The 21,002-nt window shown below is 44.2% G+C and overlaps 1 protein-coding gene across 3 annotated transcripts in view; it reads left to right on the top strand.

Annotated features, from left to right (window-relative positions):
- The first annotated feature begins 4,981 nt into the window (after positions 1-4,981).
- Positions 4,982-21,002, top strand: part of IRAK3 (interleukin 1 receptor associated kinase 3) — a 59,453-nt gene continuing 43,432 nt past the window's right edge. Inside the window, exons 1-2 of one of the 3 annotated variants that reach the window (XM_065934696.1) lie at positions 4,982-5,108; positions 20,531-20,713. In XM_065934696.1, the coding sequence (XP_065790768.1) occupies positions 20,674-20,713 (40 nt within the window). In that variant the 5' untranslated portion in view covers positions 4,982-5,108; positions 20,531-20,673. Of the gene's footprint in view, positions 5,109-5,349; positions 5,429-20,530; positions 20,714-21,002 lie in introns of those variants that run through there. The other 2 variants (XM_065934695.1, XM_065934694.1) reach the window with 2 other exon arrangements.

Raw genomic sequence — 21,002 nt, 5'->3', positions numbered from 1 at the left:
TGCTGGCAGTGGGTCTGGGTCTGGCTGGATCTCACATGCACGCCTAGGACTTCACGTTCCTTCCACCCCCACTGCCAGAATCATTCTCCACTAACATTCTCTCTCAGGGGCTCAGTTGTCTCTCTCTGCAATCCAGTTTCATGCTCATCTCACATTCCACAGCTCTAGCTGCATATGTCCATTTGAGCTCCAGTTTTGCATAGAGGTTAGAGGTTTTACAGGCCTTCAGCAAAATCAGGGAGTATTACCAAATGTCTGTTCAGTGACTCAATGAGGATGCATTCAGCTGCAAATGACAAGGTCCCTGGTGTAAAAAGTGATCTAATAAGGGAATTTATGTCATATAAGTCCATGAGCAGGACATTCTCCAGGCATAGAACAAATGAGCTGGTTAATGACCTTATTAAGGTCATTCTCTCACCAGACCATCCCTAGGACTGATGTCACTCTATTTCTGTGTGGTTACAAAATGGTTCCAGAGACGGCCAGAGCTGCCATTTGTTCTTATTTCAGATCAAGAGAGGTCGAGAGAGAGAAATCTGAATGAGATTTTGGTCCCCCAAGCCATAAATTGTTGCCAGTTCCAGTCACATGCCAGCCTAAATCTGAGTACAAGGACCAAAGCAATTTTAAATACAGAGATCAGGGTAGACCGGAGGCATAGGGGAAGAGCATACCAGGCAAGAGAACAGCAAATAAAAAGGGCTCTACTCGGGGATTCTGCCTGCTGTGTTCCAGGACCAGCCAGGAATCAGTGTGGCTATGTGGCATGAACAAGGACACACGTCACAGGGTAACAGGGTGGAGGGTGAGTGGCAGAGAGAATGTAGCTCATAGGAAGAATCTGACTTTCTTCTGACTGAAATTAGAAGCCGTTGTTGGTTTCTGAACAGAGAGACATGATCAGATTTGATTTAAAAGGATCAGGCTGGCTGCAGTGTTGAGAAAAGCCTGCAGGAAGCGATTAGTGAAAACTACTTTTAGTTAGGAGACAACTACAGTGATCTGGACAAGACATCGTGATGACTCGGACCAGGGTGGCAGCTGTGAAAGTGGAAAAAATGTATATTCTGAATTGTGCCAACAGAATCTGCTGGTGGACTGGACATGGGTTGTGAAGAAACAGAGGAGCCAAGGATGACTCTATAGTTTTTGGTTCAAGCAACTGGAAGGATGGTGTAATCTAGATGAGGAACAGTATCGAAAGGTAGGTTCAGGAGGCATGATCGAGGGTTCAGTTTTGGACCGAGTCTGAAGTTGAAGAGAGATGTCTAGGCTAAACAAGTACATTTGGCAGACCTGGGTAGATAGTTGGTGTTTAAAGCCTCTGAATTGGCTGAGCTCACAAAGGGAGTGGGTGTCAATAGAGAGAACTATGGACTGAGCCCTGGGGTGCTCTGACATTAAGAGTTAAGAGAACATGGAAGCAACCAAGATGTCCATCAACAGATGAATCGATAAAAAATTGGTACATATATACAATGGATAAAGAAGTTGTGATACATATATACAATGGATAGGGATCCCCTGGTAGCTCACCTGGTAAAGAACCTGCCTGCAATGCAGGAGACCCTGTTTTAATTCCTGGGTTGGGAAGATCCCCTGAAGAAAGGATAGGCTACCCACGCCAGAATTCTTGGGCTTCCCTGGTGGCTCAGACGGTAAAGAATTCACCCGCAATGCAGGGGATCTGGGTTCAATTCCTGGGTTGGGAAGATCCTATGAAGGAGGGCGTGGCAACCCACTCCAGGATTCTTGCCTGGAGAACCCCCACAGACAGAGGAGCTTGGCGGGCTACAGCCCATGGGGTGGCAAAGAGTTGGACACGACTGAGCAACTAAGCACAGCGCAGAGCTGATCCAGTAAACAGTGAGAAATTGCTGATTTTGTAGATGATGAGAACAGCGGTCTTTAATGTCTAGGAGTATGGGCAGGAGATAGGATCTATTGCCCAAGTGAAGGGATTAGATTTAGGAGCCTAGATAATTAATTCATGAAAAAGGCTGGGGAGAGGGGAGTGTATTTTGCTACAGATACTGGTAGGTAGGTAGGTATGTGGTAATGAGATTCTGCGGAAGTTTTCTCCTGATGCATCAGTGCTCTCAAGCTCATTTGTTGAGCATGAGGATGGGAGAGAAGGTGATGGGATTGAGAAGAGAGATGGCATAAACCGGCTGCCAAGGAGTTCATAAGAGTAAATGAAATAAAAGCACAGATGTGACTTCCTGGCAGCATAAAGAACCCACGTGAGGGCCAAGGCTTTGATTTTAAATTGTGTCCTACTAACAGGGTTTTCATTGCCCCTCCCCCTCCCAGCTACATTCAGGTGTATGGGTAGAGCCCAAAATTGGAAAATTGGATTCAATAGGGATGCTAGATTTGCCAAGGGAGTTCAACACAGTGACGGGGGAGCAAGAGTAGAGAGAGCATGTGCAAGGGAGGGACTATAATAATTGAGCGTGAACTTTATGGATAAAGAGAAAGGTGAGAACACTAAGAGGGTGGGGCCAGAGAAGAAGTGGCAAGATATTGGATTTGATATTCTGGTGAGGGTAGGGATTGTTCGGGTCAGGGTACTACAGGATAGATGTGATCAGAGAACAGATTCTTTAAGTAGCATTTACAGACACAGTGCAGTTATTGATAATGACAAGTTCTAGGGGATGAATTAAGTGGCTGAAATAGCGTGAAGGAGAAAATTACTGATGGAGAAGACATATCAAGGAACTGAGAGTTCAGGATACTAGAAAGATTATCATCTATTCTACATGTATTTTAAATCACCAAGGATTAAGAAGAAATTAGCATTGGAAAAAAACTACAGTAGACCAGAGCTATCTAGTTGAAAAAGGACGAGGAGAAATTGAGATGGGGGAGAGCAGTGGATGATAGCAACATTGAAGAGTAGCAGTCATACAACCCGATGAAATAAAGTTCAAAAGTCAAAGGCAGTTTTGAGGAACAGGGAGGGAGCATGGTCCGATACTAACTGCCAATACTGAAAATAAAAGACATTTCACATAATCTCTATCGATTTCCCATAATCCCGCTTTCACGTACAATTCTTGATTCTCTGTAAATCAGACGCTCTGGCAAAGCAGGCCTTGCAGACTGCTTCACTGAGCCACAGCAAATTCCTGGCTCCTTGGCGTATTCGAATTTGGCTCTTCGGTTCCAGCAATTCAAGAGCGACTAGATACTTGATCGCCTCTACTAGCCACTGTTGCTGAGCTTATTCAGGCAGCCCCTTCGAGGAATATAGGGCTTCTTAAGTGCGTGCAGATTGACAGGAAAACTTTTGCCATTTGAACATTGAAAAAGGGGGTAGAGAAACTCTTGACCAAACGATTTTTTTTTCCATCTTTTACCAATTTTCAAGCATATTTTGTGGAATACTTAAGTTGAGAAAGACTTCGAAATTAAGGCAGCTATCAAACGATGGTGCGTTATCACGATTGACCCCTACTGCTGCTAAGTCGCTCAGTCGTGTCTGACCCTGTGCGACCCCATAGACGGCAGCCCACCAGGCTCCCCCGTCCCTGGGATTCTACAGGCAAGAACGCTGGAGTGGGTTGCCATTTCCTTCTCCAGTGCATGAAAGTGAAAAGTGAAAGTGAAGTCGCTCAGTCGGGTCCGACTCTGTGCGACCCCATAGACGGCAGCCCACCAGGCTCCCCCGTCCCTGGGGTTCTCCAGGCAAGAACGCTAGAGGGCGTCATTCACAAACCCTGTTTGCAGGGTTGCAAACAGATCGTGGTTTTTTTCAATGGCAGCTTCCGTGAAGGATCAGTGGTAAAGAAATCCTTGGCCAGGCTGGGAAGATCCCCTGAAGAAGGAAATAGCGACCCACTGCAGTATTCTTGCCTGGGAAATCCAATGGACACAGGAGCCTGGCGGGCTACTACAGTTCATGGGGTCGCGGAGAATCGGACACGACTTAGCGACTAAGCAAGAAGAACAAATTTTTCAATGGCCATCGTCCACTCTTCAGTCCTTCAGGCTGGTATTTTTCTCACCATGTTCCAAGTATCTCCCCTTTTTGGGGGGCAGCAGCATTCGTATCAAGCCCATGGGGTCTCAAAGAGTGGGACACGACTGAGCGAGTAAGCTCAGCATTCATATCATGCCTGCGCCGGGATATTATAGCAAAAATGGTAGAAGACTTCAGAACAATATGCAATTTTACTTAAGCTTGTTGACAGCTAGAGGAAAATTTCGCGAAGCCTTTTGAGGAAGGAAAAAGTGGTCGAACAATATTTCATCAGGAAAGTCCACGGACAAAAGACTAGTAAAACCAAACAGTTTGGAGAATGGACAACTTCATGAAGAAGACGGCCACAGTTTCATCCCACTTCGTTCTCTCTTTTGTTTTTGTTGTCTGTATCCAGGTTCGTCTTTTCCAATAATCATCTCAGACATGCCCATTTATCTAACTTCGGTAAAAGGTCGGAGGAAAACGTGCTAGCCCTTTAGAGTGGTGGGTTGTCCTCAGCTGAGCGGGGCTGTGAGTGTTTATTTTCCTCTTTCAGTTTTTCTGGGTTTTTCCAAGTGTTTCCTCCAAGAAGAGGATCAAAAGATATCACTGTGTAAGAAGTCAGTGCAGACCTCTCCCGTCCGTCCGGGCCAGGTCGAGGGGATGGCGGACTCTCCATCAGTCCTGCGCTTCTGGTCTTTCTCACCCCTCCCTCTTTTCTCGGCCTCTTCAGTCTCGCCCCAAAGCCGGAGGAACGGAAATCCAACCAGCCCGGGAGAAGCCGGGACCCGGCGGCCGCTGGGGCCTCTCCGGGAGCCGCCGTGCGTCACGGGGGGCCCGCCCTCGGCGCGGCCCGGGCTCCGGGCGCGCGGCCTCGCTGGCCGCCGTCGTGGAGCAGGATTTCCGCGGTTGAGTAACGGCACCGCGCGGCCGCGGAGAGCCCTGGGCTCCGCATCCCTCCCGGGCGCGGTCCCGGGGCCCCGCGGCGCAGCCATGGCCTGGGCGGCGGGGAGCGGCGGGGCCCGCAGGGCGCTCTCGTCGCACACGCTCCTCTTCGACCTGCCGCCCGCGCTGCTGGGCGAGCTCTGCGCGGTCCTGGACAGCTGCGACGGCGCGCTCGGCTGGCGCGGCCTCGGTGAGTGCGGCGGGGCGGCGGGGCGGCGGGGCGGCGGCGCGCTCGGCTGGCGCGGCCTCGGTGAGTGCGGCGGGGCGGCGGGGCGGCGGGGCGCTCGGCTGGCGCGGCCTCGGTGAGTGCGGCGGGGCGGCGGGGCGGCGGTGCGCTCGGCTGGCGCGGCCTCGGTGAGTGCGGCGGGGCGGCGGGGCGGCGGGGCGCTCGGCTGGCGCGGCCTCGGTGAGTGCGGCGGGGCGGCGGGGCGGCGGCGCGCTCGGCTGGCGCGGCCTCGGTGAGTGCGGCGGGGCGGCGGGGCGGCGGTGCGCTCGGCTGGCGCGGCCTCGGTGAGTGCGGCGGGGCGGCGGGGCGGCGGCGCACGCGCCCGCCCAGACGTGCGGCCCGCGCAGCGGCGGGCCCCGGGGCGGCGGGCCCGCGAGGCCGCCCAGGCTCCCTGTTGCGGACTTGCCCTTTCCCCGTTCGCCCCGGGAGGGACGCGGATACTCCCGAGACCCACCCCAGAGCTCCATTAAGGCAGCGGAGCCCGTGGGGAAACCGGCCCCCCGCGTGAGACCATCTGATGTTGCGCCAGGATTCCTGCCTTGCCTGGTTCGGAATATTTTAAAAAAGAAACGCCTGTGAAATGTCTCTTGTCATTCTGAAGTGACCCTCAGAGTATAATTTTCGTATGAAGATATGTTTATACCTGTAAAATATTTATCAAGTGTTGTTTTCAATGCACTCCCCTTAATTACATTTCAGGTGAAATGCTAGATTAAAAAATTATTTGTAATTAACGTGCCTTCCAGCGTTCTTTATAAATATATCTTGCTTATTTACCCAGTCTAGTGGAAGGAATGAAGGTTTAGGTTAGAGAGTGGCTCTTGAATTTAGCAAGTTGCCTCCAACGCTCCATTTTATGCAGACTTTGGAAAGTTAAGCAATGGCCTATTGGAAGTGTTGAGTATGATAACAGAAATAATTCAGACAAAAATCTGTAAATATCTGCGTTTATGGTTCGATTTGATATTGCATGATGTCACTTTTAATGTTAGTTGAAAACAAACACAAATATGTCAAAAGAGTATAGTCTTAATTCTCTGAAATAACTATCTATTATTCTTACCCAAAATAGCAGAAATAATGTGGTCACACTTTATGAAATGTGGCATTATGGAGTTTCTAGTTGTATAAAGATTTTCTAGGTATTATAAGCTCTAATTTTATATTACAGCCCTGCAGTAAAAAATGAGAAAACTCTGATTTCTGGAGACCATGGACATTTCCAGTATGCATTTGAGAGTTAAGATCCCCCTCACACCATATCTTTTTGAAATGGATGATGGCATGGTAGTTTTTGCATCCCTTGGTTTCCTAGAATTACCAAATTTGGAAGAGGAAAATGTCTTTAGTTCAGTCCATGGTTAAAGAGCGTTAGGGCTGAGCAGGTATCTTAAATGAGGGAAGTGGGTTGGTATAGACTATGAAAATGGAAGAACATGTCTCATCTAAAAGGGGCAGTTAGTACTCAGCCCTAGGCCACTGCTCCTTTTCAGGAAGTTCGGCTCAATGTTCCTGAATCTTGTCTCTCCCATTCTCCTCTCTCTTTCCCTCCATTCCCATGAAATTCAGATATTCATTCATTATCTGGGTTCTCTCATAGACTCTTCCAATATCCCTGTCAGGCAGGTGCGATCATCATCAGTGTTTGAACAGCTGAGGAAGCTGGTACAAGTTGGTTAAGTAACTGGTCCAAGCCAACAAAGTAAGAAGTCCAAAGCCAGGAGGTGCAAAGCAAGAATTTGAAGCAGGGTATACAGAAAGGATAAAGTGTATGAGGACTCTTTATAGTCTCTTCTGAACTTTTCTGTAAATTTAAAACTGTTCTAAACAATAAGGTCTACGTGAAATCAAAAAGAAAAAAGACATGTAGACCTTGGCGTTTGATAACCTACAACTTCCCTCTCTGACTTCCTCAGGGTCACAAATATTACTGTGTTCTTTCCACTGCATCTCGCAGCCTCCCTAAAGTACAGCTACTTCTGCCATGAAAGAACCATTCAGGGAGCCATTCAAACACAGAGCCCTATTTTCCTAGTAGTGGAAATAAATGAAGACCACCCAAATGAGAGCAAGCAAAGGCTATTTATTCAAAGCAAGGGAGTCAGCCTCCATCGCTTGCATTTGACCAAGAGGCAAAGGCAAGCAGAGAAGTGGAAAAACTGTAGCTCAAAAAGAGAAAACTTCAGTCAGGTATGCCCTCACTAGAGGCTGTTGGCATGGGGAAGCTGGACACAGGCCACTAGAAGTGGGACGTTATGTGTGATAGGGTACGTATTTGGTTTTCTCCAGTTGACTGTAAGTTGGAATCGGGGGCAAAAATTAGGAAAGCTGTCAGCTATTAATGAAGCCCTGGCCATTTGGGGCCAATCACTGTAAGGGTTATTGCTTGGTTTCCTGGACTAGTTGCTACTGATAGTAGTTTGACCTCCCAGACCGGTTACTCTAGATAGAACTTTGGCTTCCTGGGCTAGCTGATGCCCTTGTGGGTCAGCGTCGTGTTTTATAGGTAGCCTGACCGTTGTTCCTTTGTAAATTTGTTCTCTCACAGGGGAAGACTGTAAGCCGTTTCCTCCTTCATACTCTAGCTGTAATTCATTGTGCAGGGGGCTGTGCCCCTGACTGCCTGGACCATACTCTGACCTGAGGCCAGGCATGGACCACCTACTTCATGAATTGTTGGCTCGGCAGAAAAGGAAGGCTGGGTTGGTTCCTGGCGGTTGAGGGCAACTGCCTGTGTTAAATAGGCCAGGTTTCCCCATTGGCACAGTGAAAGTAAGAAGGAAGGAAAGAGGTGCAGGGAGGGGAAACTTGACTTTAGAGGGCAGAGGGGAGAATGTTGGAGGACTGAATCGAGGAGATAGTTTCTTTTATATATATAATTTTATTTATTTATTTTTGGCTGCGCCGAGTCTTCGTTGCTGCACAGGCTTCTCTCGAGTTGTGGCAAGTGGGGGCTGCTCTCTAGTTGTGGTGTGCTGGCTGCTTTTGTTGCAGATCACAGGCTCCAGGGGGCGTGGGCTTCAGTAGTTGTGGCTCCCACGCTCTTGAGCAGAGGCTCAGTACTTGTGGTACATGGGCTTAGCTGCTCCGCGGTATGTGGGACTTCCTGGATGAGGGAGTGAGCCCGTGTCTCCTGCATTAACAGGCAGGTTCTCTACCACCGAGTCTCCAGGGAAGCCCCGAGGAGACAGTTTCTTTTATGCTCAGGACAGCTGAAAGCCTGAGGATGCAGAGGGTCCAAAATTCCATATAGAAAACAACTGTAAAAGTGATAGGCAAGAGAAGAGAAAAGCAAAAGGAAGATTAACTGAACTAAGTGTTGGTTCTCACTTGAACTGATCATGTTTGTTGATGATGGTGAATATCAAGCTGTGTTTACAAAGGCAGTTCTGACAAAGGCAGATCTTATGGCGGCCTATATGATATGTTTTCTGCCAAGCCCCAGGGTGAGTCTGATGCACAGTCTGGTTTCGGAGTCATTTGCTCAGGTCAAATTCTCTTCTTTAATAGTATTTTAATATAGCAGTTATTTTACTGTAGTCTTTCCCTACTCCACTTAATTCTTTCCATTTTTAAACACATCCTACACATTAATCTTCAAATCACTTTTACTTCATTGTTATTAAAATAGTGTAATCACAAGATTATTTATTCTCTGGTTGATGTTGATGAGTTTATGGCTTTGTAATGAAAGTAGGAACCCAATTTAGAAAATGCAAAAAAAAAAAAATGCCATTTATCTTATACTACCTCAAAGACATAAGAACATATATGCAGAGCCTCTGGTGACAACTGATTTCATTACATTGCATGGAACTAGTGTTTAAATTGTTTGGAGCAGCTTACTTTGTAAAACCTCTGAACATTTATGGTACAATGAGAGAAACCCTTCTTACAGATACTATGTGATAGGTTATATTCAGCTTTCTTCCTCTCAAAAAAGGAAAGAAAATTCCCATAGAAAGTATTATGAATCTGTTTAAAACAAATTAAATGTAAGATCACATTAAATGTGCGTTTGAATATTTAGTAAAGATTTAAAGCAATAATAATGATACTGATAGTTGCCACCATCTATTGAGTGCTTATCTATGCATGCTCAATGACTCAGTCATGTTGGACTCTTTGTGACCCCGTGGACTCTAGCCTGCCAGGCTCCTCTGTCCATGGGATTTTTCCAGGCAAGAACACTAGGAGTGGGTTGCCATTTCCTCCTCTAGAGGATCTTCCTGACTCGGGAATTCTTTTCCTCTGCGCCACCTGGGAAGCCCCTATTGAGTGCTTACTATTTGCCAGAGACTCTGTGCTAAGCACTTTACCTGATTATTTCATTATTTATCACAAAAGCTCTTAGGACACAGGTACTCATCCTATTTCCATTTTATAGATAGGAAAACTGACTCCGAGAATTTAAGTAATTTACCTCAAAATCGGGGATTTCCCAGGTGGCGCTAGTGGTAAAGAATCCTCCTGCCAATGCAGAAGATGTAAGGGACGCGAGTTCAGTTCCTGGGTTCGGAAGATTCATGACTGAAATGACTCTGCATGTACCTCAAATCAGAGTCTAATAAGTTGCAGACTAGGATTCTAACCAGATGGTCAGATTCCAGAGTTTATGTTGTTGTTTTTATTTAATTTTAAATAGACTTTGTTGCTTAGAACAATTTTGAGTTTACAGAAAAATTTAGAAGATAGTACAAAGAGTCCTCACATACTCTGTCCTCCCCATATACTCTGCACCCAGTTCCCCTGTTATTAGCATCTTGCATTAGTATGGTACATTTGTCCCACTGTTGATACACTATTATTAAATTGCATTCATGCTTTATTCAGATGTCCTTCGTTTTTACCTAAAGTCTCTTCTGTGTTCCAGAATCCCACCCAGTATATCACATTTCATTTGGTTATCGTGTATCCTTTGGGGGCTTTGGGCAGTGATAATTTTTCAGACTTTTCTAGTTTTTGATGACCTTGACAGTTTTGAGGAGTACTGGTCACTACTGATCAGGACTGGTCTCCTGTTTTGGAGAATGTCCCTCAACTGAGATTTGTCTGATGTTGTTCTCATGGCTGGACTGAGATTGTGGATTTCGGGGGAGGGCAGACCACAAGAGGTGGAGTGCCGTCTTTATTACATCAGATCAGGGGAGCACGGTGCTTACGTGACCAGTCACTCTGGATGTTAACCACGGCTGGAGTAGTGTCTGTGGTTTCTACATGTGAAATCACCCTGCCCCACCCGCTTTCCATGCTACGCTCTTTGGAAGGAAGTCATTGTTTGGCCCAACTTAAGAAACAGAGAGTTAAGCTTCCCCTCCCTGAAGGTGGAGTAGAACCCATGTTCTTTTTCCACTATATCATTTCTCACATCTTACAGTGTTCTGTCTAAATCAGACTTTTAATTTGCCACCTCTTTCTCTGTTCCCCTTTATGGTAAAATTCCTCAAAAGGGTTCTTTATGCCCCAGTTTCTCCATCCTCCCTTAAACCTGCTCCAATCAGGTCTTCACCCCGCTACCCCACTGCTCCGTTGACGTTTCGCTTGTCCAAGGTCACTGTGGCTAAATCCAATGACCAGTTCTCAGTCTTCATCTTACTTGACAAATTTGATCACTCCTTGCTCCTGAAACCTTTACTTTACTTCTAGAACACTGCACTCTCTTCCTTCTCTTCTTACCTCGTATGCTCTGTCTGATCTCTTAGAGTACCACTGGGATCATTCCATGGGCCTCTTCTCTACTGTTTATCTATCCTACCACTGTCAGTACCATCTATGTGCTGACAGCTCCCAGATCTCTCGCCTGGGTCTCTGTCTTGAGCGTCAGCACCATCCACCTATTTGCCTACTTGACAGTTTTCTCCACCATAACAGTCCAGAAGTGTTCCACGCCTCCAAAGTTTTTCCCCATCTCAATTAGTGGCAACCCCATCCTTCATTTGTTCAGGCCAAAAGTTTAGTCTCCTGTGACTTCTTGCTTTCTCTCACAAACCACATCCTGTCTCTCAGTAAATGCCATTGACTCTGCCTTCAGGATCTATCTAATAATCTGACCACTTATTATCTCTGCCACCACAAACAACCATCCTGGGCCAAACCACCATCAGATCTCACCTGGATAATTCAGCAGTTTCCTAATTGGGTTCCTAGTTAGTCCCCCTGCCTCACCTCGAGTTTCTTTATTTCTTTTAAAAAGTCAATTCATTATTTACTTCTTTTTGGCTGTGCTACATTTTCTTTGCTGTGCACGGGCTTCCTCGAGTTGCAGCAAGTGGTAACTCCTCTCTGCTGTGGCGCGCCGGCTTCTCATTGTGGTGGCTTTTTGTTGCGGAGCACGGGTCCTAGTTGCCTGGGCTTCAGTCATTGCAGCTTGCAAGCTCAGTAGTTGCAGCTCATGGACTGGAAAACACAGGCTTCAATTGTGGCATGTGGGCTTAGCTGCTCCAAGGTGTGTGGAGTCTTTCCGGATCAGGGATGGAACCCAAGTCCCCTGCATTGGCAGATGGATTCTTATCCACTGTGCCACCAGGGAAGCTCATTGAGTTTCTTTTCAACACGGCAGCCAGTAAGCCTGTTAAACATGTGAACTGTGTGTGTGTGTGCGTCTGTGTGTGTGTGTGCACGCGCTTGCACGTGCTAAGTCACTTCAGGTATGACTGACTTTTTATGACCCTGTTGACTGTAGCCCACTAGGCTCCTCTGTCCATGGAATTCTCCAGGAATACTGGAGCGGGTTGCCATGCCCTCCTCCAGGGGATCTCCCCAACCCAGGGACTGAATCCACATCTCAAATGTTTCCTCCATTGGCAGCAAGTTCTTCACCACTAGTGCCACTTGGGAAGTCCCATGTCACAGTAAACGCCAAAGCCCTACATTGCTTTTCTCACTTCCTTCTTCTCAATTGCTCAACTCCAAATTAATTGGCCTCCATGGACATTCAAGGAATTTTCTTCCTATAGGTAATCTTGAGTCTTCCTTCTTCACATCCTTCTTGGATTTTGATGAACTATCATGTACCCTGCCTCTGCTTTTAAAATTCATACATGCTCCCTTATGCTCCTTTCCTGCTTCACTTTTCTCTATATCACTTGTCATTCCTTATATACTTTATATATATGCATATACATACATATATTTCTTTGTTTATTGTCCATCTAGAAATGGACAGGGACAATAATCCCTGCTTTATGAGGGCAGGGATTTTTTGTTTACTTTGTTTCCTGCTTACTACTCAAGCATCTAATATTGTACTTGGTACAGAGAAGACATTTCAGTAAATATCTGTTGATTGAATGAATTAATGAATGTCTGTTAAACATCCAAACCTTGTTGGGCAGACTCTTAAACAAAGCATTATACTAGATACAATGTCATGGACCCTGCTTGTAAGGATTTTCCAATTTAACATAGACAACAGACCAGTATAGATCTATGAATTTTAATGAGAAGGAAGTATAGGAAAATTGTACTGATTATTACTTGAGTGTGGAAGGACACAGTTTCTGAGTTCCAGGCAGAAACACTGCTGTTGAAGGTGAAATGTTCTTCAATTATCTCACGGAAGTCATTAATGTTAGATCCTTCCCTGGGTCAGGGATTGAGAGATCAGGACAGATGGAAGGATCCCTCATGCATAGGCCTTCCCATTTATGAAATATGAGTCCTACTCAGGTAGGGAGTAAAAAGTACACATAAGCTTAAGTATGGAAAAGTACTGTTTCTTGTAAAATGTATGAGTTAGTGGGTGTTAATACTATGGTTTGGTAAGGGGAGTTGAGCTCACTTAACGCTTTTGAGTTTTGTTTTGCTTTTTGGGGGAATTAAAAATGTCATTTCAATCTTAAAGGTTTTTTTTTTTTTTTTTTTTTTTTGCCTAATTTGTTTGTGTACTAGTGGGAAAAAAAGAAAAAAGACGTCTTTTCCTTTTCTCATTTTGTTATCTCAAAACAAACTTTGCAAGAATGTAGATAATTTCCTAGGGATTTTGGCATGTGGTTATATGCAAATACAAAGATTCCAAATAGGGTATGTTGCGTTATTCTAAAAAACCCCTTCAGAGGCATATTTGCATGTGGAGAGTGATTTCTGCAGCTGAATTCCCCAGTGGTTAGCACTCCTAGATAGTTCTGCCCTCTCAAAACAGAGCTCCGATGACCTTTGAGCACTGGATAATTATTAAGCTATCAGTATCTTCAGATTAATTTCTTTCTGGACTTCTCGGGTACTTTTTTGGCTTATATTATGCCAAGATGACTTTCACCCTTCCAAAAAGTGATTTGAAACAGTGTTTAACTACAGCATATTTTTCCAGATGTATCTTTTCATTTAGAATGCTTTTCACTTTCACAACACTGTGGTCACTAAGAAACTCACTCTTTGTTTAGGATTGTTTAAATAAATAAATTTCTATGTCCTGGAACAAGTAAGGAAGGACTAGAGAAGACTTTGCATATTGAAGAACATAACAGGAATCAAGAATTTGTATTCTTGGGTACATGTATATGTATGTCTGAGTCCCTTTGCTTTTACCTGAAACTATTACAACATCATTAATCGGCTATGAAAAAGTGTAGCTGTTCAGTCGTACCTGACTCTTTGAGACCCCATGGACGGTAGCCTGACAGGCTCCTCTGTCCATGAAATTCTCAAGCCAAGAATACCAGAGTGGGTTGCCATTCCCTTCTCCAGGTTATCTTCCCGACCCACAGATCGAACTTAGGTTGCCTGCGTTGCAGGCAGATTCTTCACCATCTGAACCACCAGGGAGTCAGTCCCCTGTACAAAATAAAAAGGTTTAAAAAAAATAAATTAATTAAAAAAAGAATTTGCATTCCTGTCACATCAAATTAATGTTGTTTTGCAGAATTTGATTTAAATGAATTATACATTTTATGGATGCTAATAATATTCTTTTAGCAATGTTTCTATTCCCAGTGTATCATCACTGGAGAAAAGCTATTAAGGTTATGCCATGAATCACCAGTTACGGAAAGAGAATACATTTCATTTCCAGTCCTGGAAGCAACCCATGGTTTCGGGATCCATTTTCACTGAGCTGGGTCAGTTTCAGCACTGTCAACTATTTACTGTTAGAAAAACACCGTTAGCTTTCCTTAGAGTGAATGCAAACTCAGAAACCTTTGCCCCAGGTCACTGTTAGGGAACTGTAAGAACCTCAGCACATTTGGCATCTGTTCATTCACCCTCCAGCTAAATCTCAACTCGGGGGAATCATGGCCTCTTGCACTTTTAAAAAGGAAATTCAGAAATTAACAGAAAGAAAAATGGGTAACAGAATTATGTGGGAAAGCTGACATGCCGTGGAACTTGAAAAGTTAACTCCAGATTTCTTAATAAACTGCTGCTTCCCTACTGTGAGAATTGTGAGCTATAAAAAGTTTATACCTTTTTATGTGCAATTATGGCTTATGAGACTCCTGCTGCTGTTGCCACCAGATGGGTCTTCTGAAAACTAGAGCTTTCATCTCTGCATCACCTCCTCAAGAACCTTAAATTTGTCCCAGTTTTCAGGATAAAGTTTTAAGTTACGCTGACACTCAGGGCCTCTGTCACTCAGCAATATGCACTGGGCGTGGGCTATGTGCTAAGCACACTCCTACGAAGGTAACATGGACTTCATGGAGCTTACTCACCCTGTCTTTAACGTGAACCCTCTCCTGCAAGCGTGCTGGCCTCCCCTTGGCCCCTCATGTCCTTTTCTTCATTTCTGGAGCAGTTCTCCATCTGAGAGGCCTCAATCCCCCAACTGTTGCAACGTGCGCTGATGTCCCATGACCTCCTGCTTCTTCCCTGGCTATGGGAACCCACAGAGCATCTTCTCTCTTCACCCCTGAGAAGTTATGTGTGGATCTTACCTCACACAGTGGAAGTGGGAAGAGAACTGCTTTATTAAGGAAAAATAAAGCCCTGCTCTATGGCATATGAATGTTGTTAGTTTTTATGGTACCTTAGAGGCTGCACTGGGGTCTTAGTCAGTAAGGAGACTGCCTGCAATGCAGCAGACCGGGACTCGATCCCTGGGTCAGGAAGATCCCCTGGAAAAGAAAATAGCAACACACTCCAGTGTTCTTGCCTGGAGAATCCCATGGACAGAGGAGCCTGGTGGGCTACAGTCCATGGGGGTCACAAGAGTCAGACAATGACTTAGAGACTAAACCACACTTGGTGCATTATGCCTGATTCCTATAAATGTTAGCTGGTTGATTTACTAATAGACAAAGTAGAAATCTAAACTTTTCTTTTGCTGAAATTTGATATTTAGCATTCTCTTTTTGGAGTGTTAATTTGGAGACTGGGAAGTGTTTTAAAGACTGAAAGTGTTTTAAAGTCTGTGATTATATAACGCAGGCCAGGGACTTCCCTGGTGGACCAGAGGCTAAGTTTCTGTGCTCCCAAAGCAGAGGACCTGGGTTCGATCCCTGGCCAGGGAACTATATCCCCTATGCCACAACTAAGAGTTCGCATCCCACATGCAACAAAGACTGAAGATCCTGCTACAGTTAAGATCACGTGCAGCCAAATGAATAAAAAAACAATAATTTTTAAAAAATCAGCAGGCCAGTGAAGGGCAACCAAATGTGGTATCTGTTTTTGGGAGGGCCTGTTTGTCAAAGGACATTAACTGATGAGAAATTTGAGATTGCTCAATGAGCCTGTGACTTGTCTGGAGTTGAACTGTAGGTTGGTGACAGATCCATCACTAAACCCACGTGTTTCTACATATATTCAGGGGGCCACAATGATGTCTGGACTGGTGACTTTTCTCATTAGAAGAGAGTACATATAATTCATGGGGCTCAGAGGTCATTCTTTGTCTTGTTTTCAAATTGGAACTTGAGTGATTTTTTTTCCTCTCTGGGATAGTATACTCTATCCAATTATTCCATAAGAATTGGCATCTCTTTAGAAATACTCAAAGTTTTTTTTTTTTTTTTTTTTTTTTTTTTAATTAAATACTCAAAGTTTTAATCTTGACTCAGGCTCTGGAAACCACTCCCCAAGGGAGCCCACGATTCCCCATCTTTAGTTAGGGACCTATCTTCATACCCCAACTCACACTTGCTATGTGCAGTTACTGCATTGCTAACAGTCAGTAGATACTCATCAGATATTTGAATGACACTGATTTGTGGTATTACTTCTAGGACCTCTTAGAAAGAGTTGAAGTGTTCATGTGATGAGTGAGTTGTGAGATGTGAGAGTTGGACTGTAAAGAAGGCTGAGCACCAAAGAATCAATGCTTTCTAATTGTGGTACTGGAGAAGACTGTTGAGAGTCCCTTGGACAGCGAGGAGGTCAAATCAATCAGTCCTATAGGAAATCAACCTGAATATTCACTGGAAAGACTGATGCTGAAGCTGAAGTTCCAATACTTTGGCCACCTGATGCGAAGAATTGACTCACTGGAAAAGACCCTGATGCTGGGAAGGATTGAGGGCAGGAGGAGAAGGGGGCTACAGACGATGAGATGGCTGGAGGGCATCCCTGACTCAATGGACTTGAGTTTGAGCAAACTCCAGGAGACAGTGAAACACAGAGAAGCCTGGTGTGCTGCAGTCCATGGGGTTACAAAGAGTCGGACACGACTTAGTGACTGAACTGCAAGTGTTCATAAAATTGTGTCTCAATCAAATAGACAGATGGCATCATCTAAAAATACATTAAAATACAGTTAGCATGTCTTGCCAAATATTTTGCTTTGAAGGTACCTTTCTATTTTTTTTAGTGATACTTTGTCTCAAACATATAAAGGCATTTGGATAGTCCTTGCTTCTTCATGAGACATCATCTGTTCAAAGAGATGTGAAAGGAAGATGTTCTTGCCAGAACCTAAAATATGGAAGAAGGCCAAAGACGTTCTAACTAAATGAATGATGTTAGATATTTTGTAGTAACTCTACCCCTCCCCTCCCCACTTGAGCCTCAGCATGCAGGCATTCAGATTGAATATTTAAATTTTGTCTTCCCTTGTTTGATTGTACTCACTTCCTTTCACTCATTTCGGGTATGTGACTGAAATAAAACATTCAAGACAAGAACTTTGTATGTATTAGTTGGGTTAGTCTAAATTACACTGCAGTTTAAAAAAAAAAAGCCCAGCACCTAAATCTCAGTGGTTAACCTAGGAGAAGCTTCCTGTTTGCTTGTGGGAAGAGCGCTGAGAGTCCAGGACAGCCAGTCTCCACCGTGGTGGTGCAGAATCTCAGGCACTCCTTCTGGACACGTGCTTCTACCGTGGCTGCGGCAGGGATGGGAGCCTGGTGAATTGCCCCCTGACCCTTCGGTGTTTCTGGCTGGAAGAGACATGCAGCCATAACCACCAACCTAGAGCAGGAGAACCTTATCCTCTGATGAGACTGAAGCTGGAAGTACTGGTGGGCATCAGGACTAGCTACCAAATCTGTTTTGTTCTGTTTTCTCAGAAAGAGGGATAGTAGTGGCATCATTTAGGGCTTCCCATGTGGCACTAATGGTAACGAACCCGCCTGCCAATGCGGGAGGCATAAGAGACGCTGGTTCAGTCTCTGGGTCGGGAGGATCCCCTGGAGGAGGGCGTGGCAGCCCACTCCAGTGTTCTTGCCTGGAGAATCCCATGGACAGAGGAGCCTGGCGGGCTACAGTCCATGGGGTCACAAGGAGTCAGACACAACTGAGTGACTTAGCACTGCACAGTGGTATCATATTGTGATCTCTTTCAACTTTCAGGGTTTACTTATAATCTCAGCAGAAACATAAAACTGAAGGAAATTAATAGTCCTGCAAACCCATGTCGGGCTGAAAACTTGGGGGGGAGGGATGCCATAGTAAGCAGAAGATATTTACCTTTCTGATGTCTTGATTCAAATACTGTAACTGGTGTATAGTTCATTAAGAAATTTTAAAACCTGTGGAGTCTGAAGCAGACTGAACAAAAAGATGGCTTATTGCTCTGCTCAGAGCTGAGAGCCTGTTCACCGTATAGTTCACCTTAGAAAAGGACATCGGCCTTTGGAGAACATCTTTGGTGGCTAAGTGAGTCCCTCAGTGAGATTGCCTCTGTTACGACTGGAGGGCAGCTTCCAAATTCGTGTGTGTCCGAGGCGAGGGGCTGATTCCCACAGCCAGTTACGGTGAGGTGTTGGGGTTCCCCGTGACCACTTTCAGCTGGCAGTTGGATTTTGATCTGTAGACCTGTATCTGACTTCCTGGAGTTTTAAGACTTTCTGGAGGATAAAGGTATGAGGGGGGTGCTGCCATGACCATCACTGACCCTAAAACACATTGTTCATTTCAGGACTCAAGATGGTTGGACTCACCTGCGGGTCCCGTCCCAGGGATGAGAAAGCTACCTTCCATCTGTCATTTGCTTGCTTTCCCCACTCCTTTGCCTTAAGATACACTTTAAAATTTGGAATTTATGTGGAAAGGTTGTATAATTTTTTACCCAAAGAATCCTATTATCTCACAGTGACATAAAAAGTCATACTAAATCAACTATACTCCAATAAAACTTTTTTTAAAAAGTCATATACTTCCATTTAAGATATTTATAGGGGACCCTAAAAAAGTCATAGAGACTGTTTTAGAGTAATTAAAATCCTGTTATCCAGCAGAACATATTTCCCTGACCCTACTCAGACCCTACCCAGATAATAACTTTTAATTGTTCAAACATGTTCAGCAAGACAATCAAGAATAAAAAATTTAAACAGCATTTCATAAAAGTTTCAACAAATGAAATCTAACTAGTAATATATTATCAGTGACCACACGGAAGAAAATGAGAAAGAAAAGAACTAACCTAAGTAACCTTGGAAAACAAGCTCTCCCCAGAATACTCAGGCTGAGGACAAAAACAAGTGTACACAAGTGCTGTAATTTGGTTAGCTAATCTGTTCCTCACTGGGATGTGGGTTAGCCATTCTGAAAGTACTTTATGTACACAGTGGAAGGGAACAAACAAGAAATACATTGTAGATAATGAGAGCAGTTTCTCACAGTGTGATAATGAAACTGTACATGAGACAGGACTAGCATGTGCCATGTGGTACTGACTTGGATCAAAGGAATCAGTAGAGAACCGTGGCTTTTCATATGTGTACCGATAGGAAAATACAGATGTATGGGTGAGACCACATGCATGTATGTGTTCCCAGCTCGGTCTGCTTGGAGGACCTAGCAACAGGGAATACCTCTAGCATCGAGTTCTTGCTTTCTAAACACCATTATCCAAGAAAAGGAACCAGGACGCCTGGGAAAAGTAACTATATTGAAGACTGGGGGAGAGAAAATACAGAATGAACCTCGAGCAACTTGTGCAGCCAGAAAATAAGGAACTGTTCCCAAAACAACAGGGCTTGTCAGAAGAATGCAGAAGCCAAACTGAATGGACAAAGCTGGAGCAATTTTAGCAGCAGAATAAATAATGATAGTATTAGATGTTAACTTGTAGAATAAAATAAATTTTCATGAGTCCACACTCATAAGGATAAATTAATTACCTAAATAAATGGGAAAGAAGAGACAACACTTTCTTACAGAATTACCAGTTAATGAACATTAGATGGAAAATCATGAAATAGAAAAAGACCATTAAACAAATCCTGCAGTAATGATTATTATTAATAAGAACCACTGATAGTTGCAAATATTTGTAGGCAAAATCTGAGAAGCAAGATATTTCCATAGTCTCCAGTATCTCCCCCAACATAGTTATTAGTTTAAAATAATTAATAATAATTTTATAGTGGAGAAACCTGAAGATACCACCTTAGCCGGGGGATCAAGATTAATATCACCAGTAATAAGACATGGGCATCACAGAGAAGGATACAAGCATTTCACCGTCCTGAAAAACAAGAAAAGATTGAGGAACATCAGATTAGTGGAAATTAAGGAGCAATAACAAGTAATTGAAATGCGAGAAACTGGATAGGATCTTAGAACAGAAAAAAGACATCAATAGAAAAATGGGTGAAATTAGAATGAGGTTTGCAACTTAGGCTTCCCTTGTGGCTCAGCTGGTAAAGAGTCTGCTGCAGTGCGGGAGACCTGGGTTCGATCCCTGGGTTGGGAAGATCCCCTGGAGAAGGGAAAGGCTACCCACTCCAGTATTCTGGCCTGGAGAATTCCATGGACTGTATAGTCCATGGGGTCACAAAGAGTTGAACATGACTGAGTGAATTTTCACTTTCACTTGCAGCTTAATAACCACTGGGTGTGATCATTGTACTGTGGTTATGTAAGATCTTAACATTAGGGGAAGTTAGGTAAGGAGTACATGCTAAAATTAGTTCAAAACAAAAATGTAAATAAAATGTAATAAAACATACCAGGGACTCCAATGAAAGTAAACTATTCTTTGGTTCTTCCTATTGCAATTTCCACAGCGGAGCGGCTTTCAAGCAGCTGGCTGGATGTTCGTCACATTGAAAAATATGTAGACCAAGGTAAAAGTGGAACAAGAGAATTGCTTTGGTCCTGGGCTCAGAAAAACAAGACCATTGGCGACCTTTTACAGATCCTCCAGGAGATGGGGCATCATCGAGCTATCCATTTAATTACAAATTATGGTAAGCGTTGATTCTAATGATGTGGCTCTTGGTTCATTTTATATAAATTGTAACTTGTAAATATTGTATTTTATCCAAGACATTGACTGGTCATGTTGTATGTCAGTGATTCCTTACCTACGGCTTTTACCTGAAGGGGAGTTTGCAGCATCATATTTTTGTGACATTTTCTTTTCTTATTGCCTAATTTATACAACAAATTCCTTTCCACCACTTTATAGTTGTTTTTTTAAAATTTATTTACAAGCTATACTTCTTAAAATGTTCATTCTTACTTAGTTAAGAGAAT

This window comes from Muntiacus reevesi, chromosome 4 (genome assembly GCF_963930625.1).
Source record: "Muntiacus reevesi chromosome 4, mMunRee1.1, whole genome shotgun sequence".
Classification (NCBI taxonomy): domain Eukaryota; kingdom Metazoa; phylum Chordata; class Mammalia; order Artiodactyla; family Cervidae; genus Muntiacus; species Muntiacus reevesi.
Note: the sequence above shows the minus strand (reverse complement) of the source record. Positions and strands in the feature narration are given on the sequence as shown.